The sequence below is a fragment of the Mya arenaria genome, chromosome 3, assembly GCF_026914265.1.
Source record: "Mya arenaria isolate MELC-2E11 chromosome 3, ASM2691426v1".
In the NCBI taxonomy this organism is placed as follows: domain Eukaryota; kingdom Metazoa; phylum Mollusca; class Bivalvia; order Myida; family Myidae; genus Mya; species Mya arenaria.
The window spans coordinates 14,666,750-14,684,832 of record NC_069124.1 but is presented as its reverse complement, the minus strand read 5'-3'; the positions used below and the strand labels follow the sequence as shown (position 1 = coordinate 14,684,832).

Here is an 18,083-nt window from a genome sequence, read left to right as displayed (position 1 = left end):
GCAATACGTAAACCTGTTAATAAATATTGAGAAAATGATTAGCCATATCTTGTCTTCACCAGCCTTATGATCATGAGAATGGTCATGTAACCCAGCACACTTAGAAACAATGTCGTATTTATAAATGTGCGTGCATCCGCATATTTCCAATCAGGTCAATAGTGTTTTCCACCTGTCAAAGAAGCGAAATAAAAAGGCTGGTCGTCGCTTCATTCTTCTTGCAAATACATATTTCACCAAATCAGTGTTAATATCTCGATCACGTTCGATATGTTCATCAAACCAAGCACAGACAATCTACTGAAGGTCATGGCGCTAAACGTTCCGCAGAGGCGGTAGAAACTTGCATTCAGGGCGAATCCAGGAATTGACGGAGGCGTTACTTAGAGGTGCAACGTTTTGGCATTCGCCCTTTCCTCATAACCGAAATTTTGAATGGTTATAAATGTTGGCAGGGGTTTATGGTGTACTCCTCAAAGACATTTTGAACATGTCAAGTCACAAATGGTGCAATTCAGCATGTTTTATTTATTTTTCTCCGAAGTAGATTTGGGCGACTTGACCAGGCACCCCCACCCCACTCCTGAATCCGCTCGTGACATTGACGGTTAAATGTGGACGCATTTTGTTACGTTTGGGTATAAATATGTGTTTATTTGTGCTAATGTATCACCTAATTAAGTGCAATACACCGTGCCATCGCTATTACTATTTCTCCAACGACACACTTCAAACTGGAACTCTTCCAGAGATTCCACCGGTAGATCACGCTCAAACGTTCACATTCTGCAAAGGATATAAAAAACTTTCCTAACCGACTTAGTCTGTATGGTGGAAGTACATGTACCTTAAACGGGGACCATTTGCTCTATAGAAGACGCGACCGTGGCTACGTCTGCCATGCATCCAAAGAACGGGGCACTATATTGCATTTGCAAACAATTTCCTCTCTGATTGATCGCCGCACATAGTGATTTATATTTCATTTTGAAATTTCAGGTGAAGTGTACTTTGTTCTCGGATTACCGTTTTCCAAATGATCACGCAACGTAGGATTATATTTGGTTTGATATTTCATAAGTGCTTTAAAGCTGCACTCTCACAGTTTGACCATTTTAACAACTGTTTTGTCTTGGTAAGAGCATTTTTTGCGTAAATATCTCAGATATAAATATCATAGATTTTCATATTTCCGTTCGAAAATTAATGTTTTATGGCTACTAACGGTTTAAGAAAAATGCATAAAACATCAATTTTTGAACTTAAATATAAAATATGCGATCTGATTGTTTTGTCAGCTGTCTTATATAATTGGTTTCCATGGGTAGTCGCAAAAATTGGCTTGTTCCAAGACAAAAAATAAAAAAGTTGTCAAAACGTTCAATCTGTGAGAGTGCAGCTTTAAAGTTACTATCTGCATCCGCATGAACACGTAGAGCTAGTGCGTTCATGCGTAAGCCAAGCTTCACGCCTGGCAACAGGTAAGAGTCTGACACTCCCGTCGATGTTTCCATCGGAATTTGGACAATACTTTTTACGCAGATCCGGATCTTCAGTGCCTGTATAACATTAAATTTTGACCTTGTTTAATATTGACTGGGCTCAGGGTAATTGTCAGCGGATGACTGATCCATTTTCAACATTGAAAACTGACACCAACCGCGTTAACTAATGACCCTTAGTCACGTTAATAGATTATTTTCTTTAAGTCACGTTAATAGTTGACCCTCGTTGAAAACTGTTGAACGGTAATTGGTCAATCATATGGCCATTTAAGAAATGAATTGTGAGATTCATTTTTTTTATTAATTGACTATTTTGGTTATTTACAACATGCAATACGACTACATGTACATGGCTGCAGTGGCTTCAGCTCTTTTAGGAGCTGTGTATAAAAGAGAGCCAAGGACACTTCCGAGCTAGAGCAAAAGAACGGATACCCTCATAAAAAAGTATGACTCGTTATTTTATTTAATATCACACTTGTGAGGGCTTATTTGAGAAATCGGGGAATGCAGTGATATATAAATATGTTTAATCTTCACACGTAGTTCGGTTATTTGGTAAACATATTGTCTATGGAGTTATAAAACCGACTCTCCCATCAAACCCATGCATGTTTACAAACGAAAGTAGAACATTTCACCAATTTGCAGCTGAATTTCACTCAAGAAGCTTACATCTAAGATAAAGCCAATATAATCGAGTGCTTTTATTTTGTCCGGAATAAGCATGCTTATACTCTTTCTGGGTTGAGCTGGAGCCAAAAGCCAGGGAGCTGGAGCCAAAGCGTGGAGGTTGAGCCAATACGCTATATAATGCGCTTTTTATACACAGCTCCATAAAGAGCTGGAGCCACTGTTTCGCAGGCGTGATGTAGCTGCATCAACATTCGATCTTATTAGGACTAATATTGAATACAACTCCAGCTGTAGTTCGGTCATATTTAACGTTGAAAACTGACCTCAATAGTCATTTATTACCATGCAGTACATATTTCAGTCCATTAACATAATTTGGATATCATTGTAAGTAAAATACTTTTACCACAGACCTATTAATCACCGATCGGAGAATCGGCGGAATTTTCCGATATTTGTCGAGCGCGCGCTAAGGATTTTCCGATATTTGTCGAGCGCGCGCTAAGGATTGTGGGTAAATTATTATTTCTTATCGTTTCACCGATATCGGGCAGTTGCCAATCCATGGTTTATAGGTCCGTGGTAAAACGTATGCCATACTGTGAAAATACTATTTTAGTCATTGCTCTCACAGGTGCGCAGGGCAATCGGAACACCTCGGTCAGTATCTCACAGGAATTTGCTGTATTGAATGAAGCTTGCCGGAGTTGCTGAGCGAAATAAATAAACATAGAATAAAGGGTTTTATATATATTTTGAAATGCTTACATTTGTTAAGAAGACATACGTCGTGAAAAGCAAGTATTTCTTATTTGCAATTCAATTTTGTACTGGGTAGCAAACTATTCGTATTTAGAAGATATTCGTGGTTGTCAACTGGTAATGTGCTAGCACTAGCTGGTTCCACCATCTGAAACCAGTGGTGTCTCTGAAACCGGGATCCATTTTGTAAATCCCATGTCGGTGGATTTATGTGCATCTAAATTCCTGATTTTAAAACCGGTGTATGAAGTTGTAGGTTCGAACTCGACAATGCTTAAAGAACGCTGTTCTTTTTGAGAGACGCATATATATATATATATATATATATATATATATATATATATATATATATATATATATATATGTGTGTCTATTTTTATCTGGGAGTAGGATAAACATATTTTATAGGTCCCAGATTTCTTCTAGGGACATTCAATCTCTGACGTTTATTTGAATTTTATTAATTAAACGTTTAAAAACGACCCCGTTTCTGATCAAAATTGAACGCTGTTTATTTTTCAACTACTGGTTTAATCAAAGTCTAATGTTTATATGTTGTTAGGGTCAATTTTTTATGATTAGAAATTATTCTGGGAGTCAATTGTCAGCGGGGTCAAATTGGAATATAAGTATATAAATTGGATATGTGTTATGAATATGGTTGTTGTATGGTGTCCTGGGGTAAATGTTGGGAAGACTGGGTGATGATGAAATAATACACCACACTGTAGTTATGCCCATTTATATTACTTGTGCAAACAATGAGAACCTCGGGTCATATTGACCTTCGGCATTTTCGGGTATGTTGGTCCGGTCTTTTGGTACCAAATATAACAATTTCTCAATTTGATATTAAAAAGAAGACTGTTCTCACATCTTATCTTAAGTCTGCCTTTCGAACCACACTTCAGGTTTTAGGAAGTCTGACCCCAATACATCGAACAAACTTAATAATCGCTAATAAAAGGGTCAAGCTGAGCACACTAGTTCTGTTTATTTTAAGGTCCAAGGATGAATTGTGATGTACCCCCTTTTAAGCCAGTTTTGAGACTTTGAAAGGAATCTTTACTGAAGAGAATCAAAATACAATGTAGAATACCTTTAGTTGTTTCTAAAATGAAGTTTAAGTAAGACATTGACATAAATCATGACATTTTCCCCTTTATTTCAGAATTGCAACCTAAACATTTTATTTCGAAGTAAAAGTTAAAATTATTATGAGTTGTCATTTGTATTATTTGTATTGAAGGTGACACAGTTTACATATACCTATTGCAACATCTATCCATATATAATAATCACATGTTCAAAGGACATGAAATATGTACTGATATGTATTTTCATTGGTAGAACATTAAAATAATAAAGCATGTGAATGCAATATGTTTGTTGCTGTTGTTGTTCAGTTAATAAAGGTCTGCCCGCACCCTATAATGGCTGCCGCGATGATTATGGTTTGACCCCGTCACATTCCCAAGTGTGACAAGCAAAATTTTGCATCCCATTGGTTGATGGGATATTCGCCATAGGAGTCATTTTGTACCAAAAATGCCTCCAAACCTGCGATGAATAACATCTAGTGGTCCCACAGCTCCGACTATTGGATATGGTTTCATTTCTCTGGTCTTGACTAGTTGTAATATTGAGAAAATTAATATTGCATGTATCTTAAAAACCATTTATTTGTATTTTGTACTATGCTATATGTTAGCTTAATGCAATGCCATATGTATCACAATGAAGTACTAGTACTTGTACACATCAAAGAACAAGAGATGTCACAGAGACAGCGCGATCGACTATTCCGCCGCTTTTCGATGTATGGATTGAAAAGTTTTGGGGAAACATACATGGATAACTGTTAGATTAGATTTCAATGCAATACATGATGTGCTGAGATATTTACATACATTTAATTGGAAAATATTTGAGGTGGTACGCAAACTTTAACGTAAATTCTAAGTTGAAAAAGGGGCATAATTTTGTCAACATGCTTGATAGAGTTACCTCCTCCTGTGTACAGGTTGGGGGCATTATGGTGAACAAGTGTGCAAAGTTTCAAAGTCAGATGTCAAAGGACTTTGAAAATATTTGAGGTGGTATGCAAACTTTAACATAAATTCTAAGTTGAAAAAGGGGCATGATTTTGTCAAAATGCTTGATAGAGTTACCTCCTCCTGTGTACAGGTTGGGAGCATGATGGTGAACAAGTGTGCAAAGTTTCAAAGCCAGATGTCAATGGACTTTGAAAATATTTGAGGTAGTACACAAACTTAAACATAAATTCTAAGTTGAAAAAGGGGCATAATTTTGTCAAAATGCTTGATAGAGTTACCTCCTCCTGTGTACAGGGTAGGGAATGATGTTGAACAAGTGTGCAAGGTTTCAAAGCCATATGTCAATATTTGAGGTGGTACACAAACTCTTACAAAAACTCTAACATAAGTGGTTACGCCGACGCCGACGCTCGGGTGACTAGGATAGCTCTCCTTATTCTTCGAATAGTCGAGCTAAAAATGAAGGAAATCAAGGATTTGAAACCTTTATTAAGTTTCAATAAATACTATTTTGAAGAGGAAGTACTTTGACAACACATAAATATACAATATCATTATACTAGTAATGAAATCTATCACAGATTTTAATTCATTTATATAGTTCATAGTCTAGCACTCTTTACTAATGCAAATGGCAAAAAATACTTCACAAAACAAATCTGGCAGATTAAACAATGAATTCAATTACCATACTTATTCTTTTCAAAAAACTTATAAACAAGTTACAAGTGCAACAATCCTGAGATGATTTATACAAATGGTAAGTTCACACTATAATGTATGGTACATTTAAACATTCAGACCCATATGACATTTCAATTTTGTTCAACTGAATTGATCTGATTATATGAATTTATACAATGCACATTAACCAAATACTATAAAGACAAAAATTTGATCTGCTCATAAGACCATTGTATATTGTAAGTGTTTACACTCGCGCCTCCGCTAATGTGATCACAAGCAGGGTTGACATTCAATCATTTTAAAAGCCTCAACATAAACAACTGCCATTGATTCATTAATTGATTTTATGAAGTTTGTTACTTACAAGCTTGCGCATGAGAATGGTCTAGTATTGAGGTATTTGTAGTCACACTAAGTAACTTATTTTTATTAGTTCTTTACTAAAACAATTAATTTGGCAGCCGATTAGTCTATTAAAGCAAAAATTAACAATAACTATTATAAACAAACTGTCTTGCGCTAACCTTTTGTAATCATATACCAATAACAACACATTGAAATCAGCCTAATAATGTAATGTAATACGGTGCCTGGTATATTCAACATATTGTATCATTTACAGCATTATGAACTCAGGTTTAATCAAGAATGAAAGCACTGGTAAATATTTCTAACGGAATGTAATCAGTTGAAGTGAGTCAGCAATACGTTATGAATATATACCTACAGGTATAGGGCTGTAGGTATAGGGCAAATACAACAACTAAATGCACAAACAATTCCCTACTATTTTTGGGACCTTTTTCAAAATAAACAACATTGTTAACATGACCGTTGTAAATTCAAAAATTGTTTGAGCACTTGAATTTGAATGGGTTTACTCATGACATGCAGTATTTCTAAAAAAGAATTTGCTACAACTGTTTTAGATTTAAGTGTTAAGTGAGCACATCATTAAGTAATTCACCTTGAAAATTAATGACAATGCCATTAACAAAGTTGTTAACTTTAACATGGTTCTGAACTTATGAGTTTTGAAAATTGTAGCCCAAGTCAAACTATGAGGCCGAGTTAAGGTTGTAGAGAATGGATTTGAGGTTTAATGCGAGGAAGGCTTGTTCATTGGAGCATGTCCGTAACAGTTCTTGGATGATTCCTGTGATTGTGTACACCTCGAAGAAACGCTTGTTTGCCCTGGAAAACATTCACATTCACACAATATGAAATAAATGACATGGTTTTAATCTTGAATACGTTGAATCAATGTTTATGTCTACAGCATAAAGCATTTATCCAAAAAGAAGATGCAAACTTTTTTTTTAAAAGCGAAGCAAATCCCTCACTATTCACGTAACTAAATTACAACCAAATTTAACAAAATCCGAGCAGTCCATTTAATAAAGTACCAATTTTCAGAGTTTAGAGATAAAATAGTGTTTTTTATTTTAAGTTTTTGGTTGTTTTATAGAAAAATAATGGAGTAATATATTGTGATAAACTCACTCTTTGAAACAGTGAGTTATTCGAGGTATAATTACACTTTTCTCCATTTTTGCCCTTTTAACTGTAAAAATTGAATGTACATGTATGTAAACACACGCAGTGTAGGTGTTTGGATAAAACATTTATGACATAATTTCCAATATGACGTGAAGGTATTATGGCTAAAATTTTGAGCAAATTTTCCATATTAAAATCTATTGTTATTTTTTATGAATGATTTGAAAAAAAGGTTTGTTTTAGTGTGAGATTGCAATATATTTCACCTTGCACACACCCAAAGTAAATGTTTCTTAAAAAACTTCACTCAATTAAATATATTGCTATCTTATACTGAAACATACAAATATCCTACATGCAATAAAAAAGAACAAAAGAGAGTCATACTGACCTTATTTTTGAAAGCTTCTGCAGGACAATGCTCAGTCTCTCAAGAAGCTTGACATCCTGCCTGGGAGCCCTAAGCACCATGGCAACGGTTCGGAACCACGTCTCGTTACTACAACTCTCCAGGAATGGCGGTAGGAATGGTGAGTCTGTCGACATCTGCAGGAATATGTCCATGGCTGGGCTCATGAATGGCTGTAATGGTAATACATATATATATTGGATTTGAACTATACAAAACTTATTTTGATGTACACATACATAAATGCTTTAATATTTCACAATGCAGTAATATAGCACCTTTTGTTCTTCAACCGCATAGAACCGGCGAATATTATAACATAGTATCATTGTTGGACACACACCATGTTAAATAAATGTGTTTTTAAACCACTAAGAAAAAAATTAAAATCAACTGAAGACTTCCTGTTTCTAAACTGGTTTAAGGTACTGGGGCATGGCAGTGGTTCCTTAGCAAAATGACACTTGCTACTTTGAATACACAAGTAGTTTAGTGGACACATATCATTAACTTAAAGAATCTACCTTGTTGACAGGTTTAAGGAACTGCAGCACAACTGTGGTGCCCTGGTAATATAGGAACAGCTCCTTTGCCACATCAGACTTGAGGTCTGCCTTCAGTACATCAAATACATGGGCTAGCAGGTCGACTGAAATGAGGATTAGAAATCATTACTTTCAGTTGGTAATTTATTTACATATAAGTAATAAGATATAACATAGGATTTTGACCTTTATCATTTGGACCAGTGGACTTCTGCCTTGATGACTTCAATCAAATTGATGTAGTACTTTTACAATTAGTTAACAACGTGAGTAAAAACTAAGGTCATGTATCGAATTCCTCTACCTAGTTTTAAATCTATATAGCTTTTATGCCCCTAAAAATACAGGCTTTCAAGTGACCAATAACAAAAAAGTAAGGATAAAAGAAGGAGGATTTTTTTGAAAAAGTAGGGTAAAATAGTGATATTAAGAGCAAAAAGTAGGGATAGTAGGGCTATTTATTTATCTTTTTGGATGCAAATAAATGACTACTAAACCTATTCCCAAACTGTGAAGTACATGTTGTTATCTTTATTAGAAACCAGTGCTTCAAGAGGGATTTAGCTACAGGATGAGCAGATAAACCCATTCTCATCATAGAACCCCTCTTACAGCACTGGAGACCTACTACATCAAACTTATCCTACATACTAGAAATGGCTTCATATTTAAGTCAAGATTTAGATAATTTCAAACAATGCATTTAGTTAAAACTTCCTCTCATTTCTCAAACAATTTTTACAAAAAAGTAGGGATAGTAGGACTTTTTCTTGAAAAAGTAGAGAAAAGTACGAAAAGAGGAGCCTGCTTAAAAGCCTGAAAATATGATAAATTGAACCATTGTGAACATTTGGCTGTAATTGTTATACATGGCTTAAAGACACACTTCATATTATGTACAAGGACAACAACTTGGGGCAGAACTTTGAATACCTTGTGAAAGTGTGCGTAGAATAATAAGTGAAGATATCAGTCGAACATGCTGGTTGGAACTGCGGAAGTAGATTCCCTCCCTTGTTTTATCGGTCTTCACTGGGGATGTTGTCACGTCGGCGATTGTGTAGGGATCGGTGTCGTAAAACCGCACAGTCTTGGATCGGTACAACTCCTCACCGAGTCGTCGGAATGTAGATGACAGGTTTGACTTCTGCTGCTGTGAAAAACATAATAGTGGTCACCTTATTAATGAGCATTCAACAAAATATCTTAATATTGCAATTTTCAGTTAACTATGAACAAGCCTTGGTGTTACAATTATTGGTATACTTAAGGATTGATTGCGTTTTTTTTCATGCGTTAACGCTGTATGAGCGCAGTAGGTCATACAAGCAAATTCCATGTAGCTCGCTAGTGCTTCTTCGTCATTTGCTAGCTTGCCATACTGCGTTCATACAGCATAAACGCAAGAAAAAATGTGATCAATACTTATATTTACATTTTGAATAATCATTCAATATGATTAAAAATAAGCAGTTTCTTCTGCAATTGAGTATGTTGTTCTGAAAAAATTGTAACCAACAATATACGTTTGTATAAAAGAATAGCTGATTTTTGAAACTGGTTAAATGATGTCGTGCTAACCCAATCTGAGTGCTATAATGAAAAAACAATGACCTCATAACTCCTTGCATGTTATACAATATAAACATCAAGTTTGATTTATACAAAGGACAAGGAGATTGTAAATATTAAGCAATAACTCCAAATAATTATTATTTCAATAAAAATTGTGCTGTAGAAAAGATGTCATTTCAATTCAGAACATCTTTTGCCAGTACAATCTACCATATCAAGCCAGACCATCTTTTGTTGCCACATTGTGAACATCATTTTGTTTTGACCTAGTTATCAATTACCTGTGGAATCAGGGGAAATTGATGAACACTTGAATGTTCATCTTCCAACATACGGGTAGGGAATGATAATGCAATATAATGATACGGGTAGGGAATGATAATGCAATAAAATGAAGGGTTTCTGTAGCGCTTGCATTTTTCCTAGTGAGATTTATATAATTTTCAGCAGTTTTTAGTACGGTAGTAAACATAAAGTACATATATTTTACAGTTAAATAAGCCATGCAATGGCAAATAACACGGAACTGCCTATTAAATTTTTAAGTATAATATATTGTCATATGTCCTGCACTCTCAGAGATTTACCGTTTTGACAACATTTTTATTTTTTGTCTTGGAATGAGCCAATTTTTGCGTAAATATCTAACAATCAGTGATATAACACTGCTGAAATAGATCAGACCGCAGATTTTCATATTTCCGTTCGAAATTGATGTTTTATGGCTAAAAGCGTTACTAATGGAATGCAAGAAAATTGCATAAAACATCAATTTTTGAACTTATATATGAGAACATGCAATCTCATCTTTTGTCAGCAGTCTTATATCACTGTTTTCCATGCATTTTCACATAAATTGGCTCGTTCCAAGACAAAAAAATAAAAAAGTTTTCAAAATGTTCAATCTGTGAGAGTGCAGCTTTTAGGCAAAGAATATTGTAAACAAAATGACCAGAAGAGCTTTCCAGGAATGTGCTCTGTGTGATATGGGCACTCCAGGGGTAATGTTGATACACCAGTTATAGACACACTTGGTATAAATGGAAAGTTATACTTCCAAAGTAAAATAAACTCTGCCTAAACTGACTAATAAAACCGTCACTTTTGAAACAGATATTAATAAAGGTTATATTTTCCTTGTTCTTTTCAATCTGACAAAATATTTTAAAAGGTAATAAACTTACACATCATAGCACATTTTCTCATATAAATATGTTTAAGTTGTAGCCTTTTGCACATATACTTGAGAAAAGTCATTCATTTTTAATCTTAACATTTACCGGTATAATATAATCCAGTGATGTTTTAGGGATTTTTTTCACAGGCAACATGTCTTTCAAGTTGGGAAAAAGTTCTACTTTGGGGAAAATACAATATCATGTCAAAGTAGCTAACAATAAACATAATAGTACATATATACATGTTTTTACTTTTTCATGCTTTTTCATGCATTCATGCATTCAGGCTAGTCAAGATTTTGTTTAACGTTCAAGAAAAGCATTACTTTTTTTATTCATTAACAGAATCTGCCTTTGTCAACTTGGGAAAATATTATGGAATTCAGGAAAAATGAACACTGTTTTTTTCAAGGAGAAACAGCCTTTTGAAGGCAGTAAATTGCATCCAAAAAAATACTTGTAATATGTAAACAAAACCAAACATTCTCAGTAGAAGTACACAGATGAATGTACCCTTTTGCCTCCCTTACCTGTTGGCCTTGAGCCTGTTCCACATGCACGAGAGACCAGTAGGTGAACTGTAGACACGGCAGGCACAGTTTTAGATTGTGGCCGGGGAATTCCTTCAACATCTCAACAAGGGATGGCAGAATCTAGAAATGACAAAACATGCAGAAACGCAACAATATTCAGCATTCTTTCATATACTGTAATGGGTATTATTATATTTAGTTATCTTGTTAAATGCTAAATTCAAGTATAATTTTTTTCATAAGCACTTAAATCTGCAAACATAATTGTTCTCACAGGAAATGATTTCTAAAATAAGTATGTAGCCAGTGAAATGTGGTATTACAGTGTGAGAAGGTTTACAAGTGCACATATGAGGTACCTTGATGACTTTCTCCTGAAGGAACTCTCTGTTGGTAGCGATATCAACTGGTTTAAGCAGGGCATCAATGGTTGTGTACCGTAACTGGGAATCAGATACCCAGTCTAGCAGTGTCGATAAGACCTCATACGTGGTGGTTGGAATCTAGGGGAAAAAATAAAGGAACCATCAACATTTCTACCACATTACCAGACTTTGTTTGATAAGTGCTGCAAAAGTGGCTGAAACTACCTGGTAGTAGTGGTGGATAACTAAAACTAGTTTTATTATTTATTAAAATATATAATATTGAAAGCCTTCTTAATGGAATCCATTATTTGGATAGGCAATGAATTTTGTCAAATCATTTAAATATCTCTTTTGATATTAAACATCTTTAATAACAGTCTTAAACATGTATTTTAGTGCTTTAAAAAAATTAAATGATTTTACTAAACCTAACATGATGATCTTAACACCTTTTAAAGTCAGTTTCAACATTTTGCAGTTTCATTTGACATGTAAATGTTGTCAATGGCCTAAAGCGTACCTTATTATATTTTGCCAATTAGCATAACAGGTTGACCTTAAAACAAAATATTTCTAGGAAACCCACCTTCTGAGACTTAGTAGATTTTGGTCTTTCGCGTTCCTCTGGTGGACCGTCAGTGGAGGATTTTGTCTTGGGTACAGCCATAGGCTGGCAGACAGGTAAGTCTGCATCTCTTTGACGTTGATCAAAGTCCTGCTTCCGCTAGAAATATTGGTTTAATTACAGAATCAGGCATATTCTTCTAAAGGAAACATAATCTTTTGAGATATTTGTCTTGGGTAAGGTCATTGGCTGACACTGCTCAAAGTCCAGCTGCCTCTGAAAGTATTGGTTTATTTACAGAATAAATATGTAGGTTTAAAAAATGCAAGCTATGGAAGATATCTTTTCGTGTACAGCTTTGGTTGGCTGATAGGCAAGTCTTTTTTCTTGGATACAGCTCTGGGTATGCTCAAAATCCTGCTTCCCCTGCTCTCCCAAAATCCTTTAAAATTAAGAATGCCAATCATAGCCCAGTATCTTCCTTTTTACTATCTAATGTATCTGAGAATATAAATATCTTTCATGCTGATTTTTTATCTGCCTGCATACACAAGAATGATACTTTTTCTTGCATACAATTTTGATTAAAGCTTCATGTTTTCACCAAAAAGAATATGCGTAGACGATTAAAGACATCAACATCATAACACACAGTAATTTAAAGTCAATGTCCAATAGTTCTCAAGAAATTAAACACTGCCATTTTTAATTAATGGTGTGATTGTCCTTCTACATCATCTAAATCATTTATCCTTATGATCTATTGAAATGTTATGTCATGTTGTGGCATGTGATATTTCCTGGTCAAGTAATAATATGGAAATGCATGTCTGCTTGTCTTAAAACATTTATTTATCTATTTCATTGAATTGAATAAATAATGTTACAACTAAACCATTCCAGTCCATGGTGGCAAAACTTAGCCTAAGCAACTTTGAAGGTTGGTAAGTCCAGACTGGACTGGTACGCTTTTCAACTTCGTTGGGACTTATATTACTACATCATTCTGTTGGAGATTATCCCCCGCCCCACTTCCCAACAATCACCCAGCATACCTGCAGGTTGGTTAGTCTGGCCTGGACACTCACTGACTGCTTCTCAAGTTTTTCATGTTGATTTTTCAATGACTCCAACTTAAATAAATATATATAACCACTGATATAATTTACATTTTCAAATACAAAGATCAAGTTCCATGAAGCTATTCAAATCACCTGTATACTCACACTTTTAATTTCTTTTCAAAGGTCAGAAATTTGTGATCATACATGATTACATGCACCGAGCACTGATGTTACAAATGTGGACCTAATTCCATGTAAACCTTACATGAAACCTTGTCTAAATAATCAGGATTTTATAAGGAAGTTTATACTAATTTCTTTAAGCTTAATTGTGATGAATGCTGATAGCTTACAGATTAACCCTCGTTCCAATTCCTGGGTAGAAACCAATCCTGTTGTCCATTTTGAGAGGCAAAGAGAGGGTACCCTAAAGGGTACAGCTTGAACCCAAACCTCTTGGGTGTGATGCAGGCACCGTAACCACTTCATTACTCTCGCCCTGATCTGATTACAGTGAATGTGTTTATAGGTCACTTACCTCTTTCCTTTGTGCATCATTTGCCATTTTGAGGGTTTCAAAATTATCTTTCAGTCTCTTATTTTCTCTGGTCTTGTCCTTCAAGGCAGAGTCAAGGCGAACTATCTCTGCTTTATATTTCTGGTATGAAAACAACTTTTATTAGGCCTAAATTAAAAAAATTGTTTGTTTGGCCTTTATCAACCCTAAATTTTACAGGTGGGTCGGTAGGTAAGAAAAATATTTTATTTTTTTCACTCATTTAATTCTGTACATAATAAAAAGAAAAGCAGGCAACAATTTTAGGTATCTGCCTGTGGACTGTTAAGAGCTGTACTGTTGCCCACTGACAGAATTAAGAGTAAAATAACTATAAATGTTTCACTGCTCAAGTGTCAAGTGCTGACAATATTTTGTTTCAATTTTTCTGATATAATTTAAAAGTAATTATGATTAATTCTTTTTTCTGGCGAAAGCCTCAGTCGACAGTGTACTCTCAGGTTGACGAAATGCACTGTCCCCCTCAAAAAAGTCAATACAGAGAATTTGCCCAATTTTGGGATCACTTACTCAAGAGCTCCTAGTGGTGAAAAACCCTTTGGTGAGAGATAATATACACCTATTCTTAAAGGATTTAGACTGTATTCAATGACTAACAGTAAACACCACACCCACCTCCTCAACAACAGAGACCCTCTGTTTCACCTCAAGGTCAGCAACGGTTTTCAGATTGTCTTGAGAGATGGACAACATTCTCTCGCGCTCCTTCAGACTGACTTCACGCTCATGCAGGATTCGATTCTCATCCTGGAGTTAACAAAACAAGACCAGTCATGAAATTATCAAGTATGTCTTTATGAATGCAACTAAACTGAATGTATTTATCAAAATAATATAAAACATAATTGTAAAGAAAGGGTATAAAAGGGTTGCTGCAGCCTGCCCTTCTTGGTATCACCCTTCTGCTGTGATGGAGATCAGCATGTGAACTCCTCAGACTTCATACAATTAAATGCTTATAAATGATATTAATCATGCATTTTTAAAAAAACAACAACGAATTATATGATTATAAATAATGTCAAACAAAGTCATCAAACAAATGTAATGATATCAATTTATATCATATCGCTTTTAATGTTAACGCCTCCTTACCTTGAGTTTTTCACTGATTACTTCTAACTCTTTGTAAATCTCCTTCAAGTTTCCCTTGTCCAAGTCAGCTTCTCCTGAAAGTCAATGTTTAAACACACATATTATAGTATTTGGTCATGTAAGATAAATATTACACATATCAACATAAGTATGATAAAAAGAAAAGTTTAAGATGGTTTGTAATTTAAAAAAATCTTACTTGTAAGTAAACTCATTGGAAACAAGAGCTGTCACAGAGACAGCACGCTCGACTATTCCGCCGCTTTTCGGTGTATGGATTGAAAAGTTTTGGCAAAACATGCATGGATCACTGTTGGATTAGATTTCGATGCAATACATGATGTGCTGAGATATTTACATAAATTTAATTGGAAAATAATTGAGGTGGTACGCAAACGTAAATGTAAATTTTAAGTCGAAAAAGGGGCATAATTCTGTCAAAATGCTTGATAGAGTTACCTCCTCCTGTGTATAGGTTGGGGGCATGATGGTGAACAAGTGTGCAAAGTTTCAAAGCCATATGTAAATGGACTTTGAAAACATTTGAGGTGGTACGCAAACTCTAACATAAATTTTAAGTAATATATAGGCATGCTAAGAGAAATCAACAGTATACTAGATGTCAAACACTGCCTTTGAAATCATTTGAATATAATTTCTATTTTAATTCCTAAATACAGTAGAAACTCACAAAACCGGACAAGGTCCGGACTGGGCAAAATTTCCGGTTTAGTGAGGATTCCGGTTTAGTGAGGATTTGATGTACGGAGTAAGTTTACTAAAAATATTAAATGAGTTAACCTTTAAAGGCTAAGGACAGTTCTATCCTTCGACGTTAAAACAGAGGTAGAGACATGATTAAAGCACATGCAAAAGTGATAAACATAGTTAAACATTTCTGCGTTTTTATAATATTTTTTTTTTCAAGTCCTAAAATAAAACAACTCGCGAAAATGACCACTTCATCACCAATCAAAGTTCTTGATTTGAGTAACAAACAAACAAATTATCCGATTATCTTAATTTAATGCTTGTTAAGTATGTTTGATAGTTTAATTAACGCACCGATCTAATTTGATTAAATCATAAAAGTCTTTGATTATCGTGACAGCGCGATCATCATTATCGATCATCGAGTGAACACAACATCACAGGTGCAATATTTAACGACGCACCGGCTGTCAAAACAAAGTGACACGCGATTCACAAATTCCTAATACACATAATCATTTTGACATGTTTACGGACTTATAAACCATTGGTTTATAGGTTCATGACATGTTGGAACAAATATATGTCCGGTTTTGTGAGGTAAAATAACGTTGACAACTAACAAATTTTCTCGATTTTTGTCCGGTATCCGGAATTCCGGGGTTCCGGTTTTGTAGGGATTTTTTTACATTGAAAATAGAAGGGAAAAACCGGGACTCTGAAAAAAGTCCGGTATTCCGAGGATTCCGGTTTTGTGGAGTTCCGGTTTAGTGAGTTTCTACTGTACCCATAATCTGAGGGAAGTAACTTTAAATATTTCTTACCTTCATCATACAAATACTGATGAGCCCTTCTGGCATTTGATCTATGACCTTTAGTATCTGTTGATGACCTCTCTCTGGACTTCTCAAACCGTTTATGACCATGTGACCTTAACTTATGTGCTTTGGCAGACGTGTGAACCTGAATGTCTGAGTCAGAACTAAGCACTTGACCGTGCCCTATGTCATCCTGAGGATGGATAGGGGTTACTGTAGAATCTGTAGAAAATGTGTACATTGATTAACGCAAGGTGATTTACGATCTCTATTTGTTGTTTCTAATTAGTTTTATATACAAGCAAAAAACAACACAATACCACTATGAGTGTTTAAACATTACAATACAGTTTGATAAAACAGCTAAGTAATTTGAGACATTAATAAACATATACATATTTATTTATGTATCAATAGACATAGCAACTGACATTGATTGAGAACATAATCCTGCAGTAAGTCAAATTATTTCAGTTTAAATAATCTGATATGCACATTATATTATAAACTATTTAGTGTAAATACGAATCACAGGTTCAGACTTACCAATATCACTGTCATCTGAGAACTCCATACTGTATCAATGGTTATTATACATGTGCATGTATCTCAGGAATATAAATTCTGAAATAAAGTTTAATTGTATCAGCCTTGGTTACATTGGTGATGTTTGCCATTAAATGTCACTATTATAGGAAAAAAATTACTCTTTTCCAAAGTCATATTATATACATAATTATTATGTAGGTCGACAAATTTGAAAAGAAGTAAACAATGTAGTGTCAGATCTGGGTGAGCTGTACATTGAACTTTTAACAACTTCACTTTCATTCATACATTTAAGCACAGTGTTCATGGTGTCCACAGCTGAACAAAAAGTCATGGTTTCATGACACATTTTTTTTTAATTACAACCTTTAAGAATGGATTGTGTCTGTATTTACAAGCACAGGTTCCTTTAAATAAAAATGCCATTTGATGATAAATTAATCAAAAAATATCATCGCAGAGTAACAGTAATAATAAAATATGAAGTTTTAAGAGTTTGAATGAAAGCTGTTTAAAATCATATTTAAAACGCCTGATTTTAAGTGTTTAGATAGCACGAGGGGACACAGCTATAACACAGCCCTATATTTTTAACCTTGAAAGATGCCAAAATAAAATAAATAAGCCAAATTCAATGTTGTATTAAAACACTCGATATTATGAAGTAAATAATTAAGCGACATGCTGATCTGAGCGAAACAACATGTTTGAACAAGTTTCAATGGAAATAATCATTTTATTACCATATACACATACCAGCTTATTCTTTTCTAAGACAATGGTGTAAAATGATAAATAGCAATTAATAAAGGCAGTCTGGAATTTGGCAATGTCTTTTTGTAATGGAATAAATACAGATTATGTCCTAGAGCGTTTTGTTGACACAACATTCTCCATTTTGTATTTCGAGCCAAGTCACATGATCTGACTGGTTTTGAAAAAGTAGACG

At 34.6% G+C, this 18,083-nt stretch overlaps 1 protein-coding gene across 1 annotated transcript; it reads right to left on the bottom strand.

The window, feature by feature from the left end:
• Nucleotides 1-5,431: 5,431 nt before the first annotated feature.
• On the bottom strand, nt 5,432-18,043 carry LOC128228229 (coiled-coil domain-containing protein 138-like). The gene is made up of 14 exons (XM_052939404.1): nt 17,891-18,043; nt 17,132-17,209; nt 16,592-16,807; nt 15,057-15,130; nt 14,577-14,708; nt 13,923-14,042; nt 13,376-13,453; nt 12,342-12,479; nt 11,747-11,890; nt 11,385-11,507; nt 9,035-9,254; nt 8,081-8,205; nt 7,539-7,729; nt 5,432-6,841 (listed from the first exon to the last, which is right to left on the bottom strand). The coding sequence occupies exons 2-14, from the start codon at nt 17,157-17,159 to the stop codon at nt 6,706-6,708; spliced, it is 1,725 nt and encodes a 574-aa protein (XP_052795364.1). The 5' UTR covers nt 17,160-17,209; nt 17,891-18,043; the 3' UTR covers nt 5,432-6,705.
• Between the last annotated feature and the right edge of the window lie 40 nt (nt 18,044-18,083).

Excerpts from the sequence above, each read along its gene's own strand:
- LOC128228229 (XM_052939404.1), bottom strand. The coding sequence starts at position 17,159 with ATGGAGTTCTCAGATGACAGTGATATTG. Across the intron at positions 11,508-11,746 it reads TTCAGGAGAAAGTCATCAAG|ATTCTGCCATCCCTTGTTGA; the intron begins GTACCTCATATG and ends TGTCATTTCTAG. Across the intron at positions 8,206-9,034 it reads TCTACGCACACTTTCACAAG|TCGACCTGCTAGCCCATGTA; the intron begins GTATTCAAAGTT and ends TCCTCATTTCAG.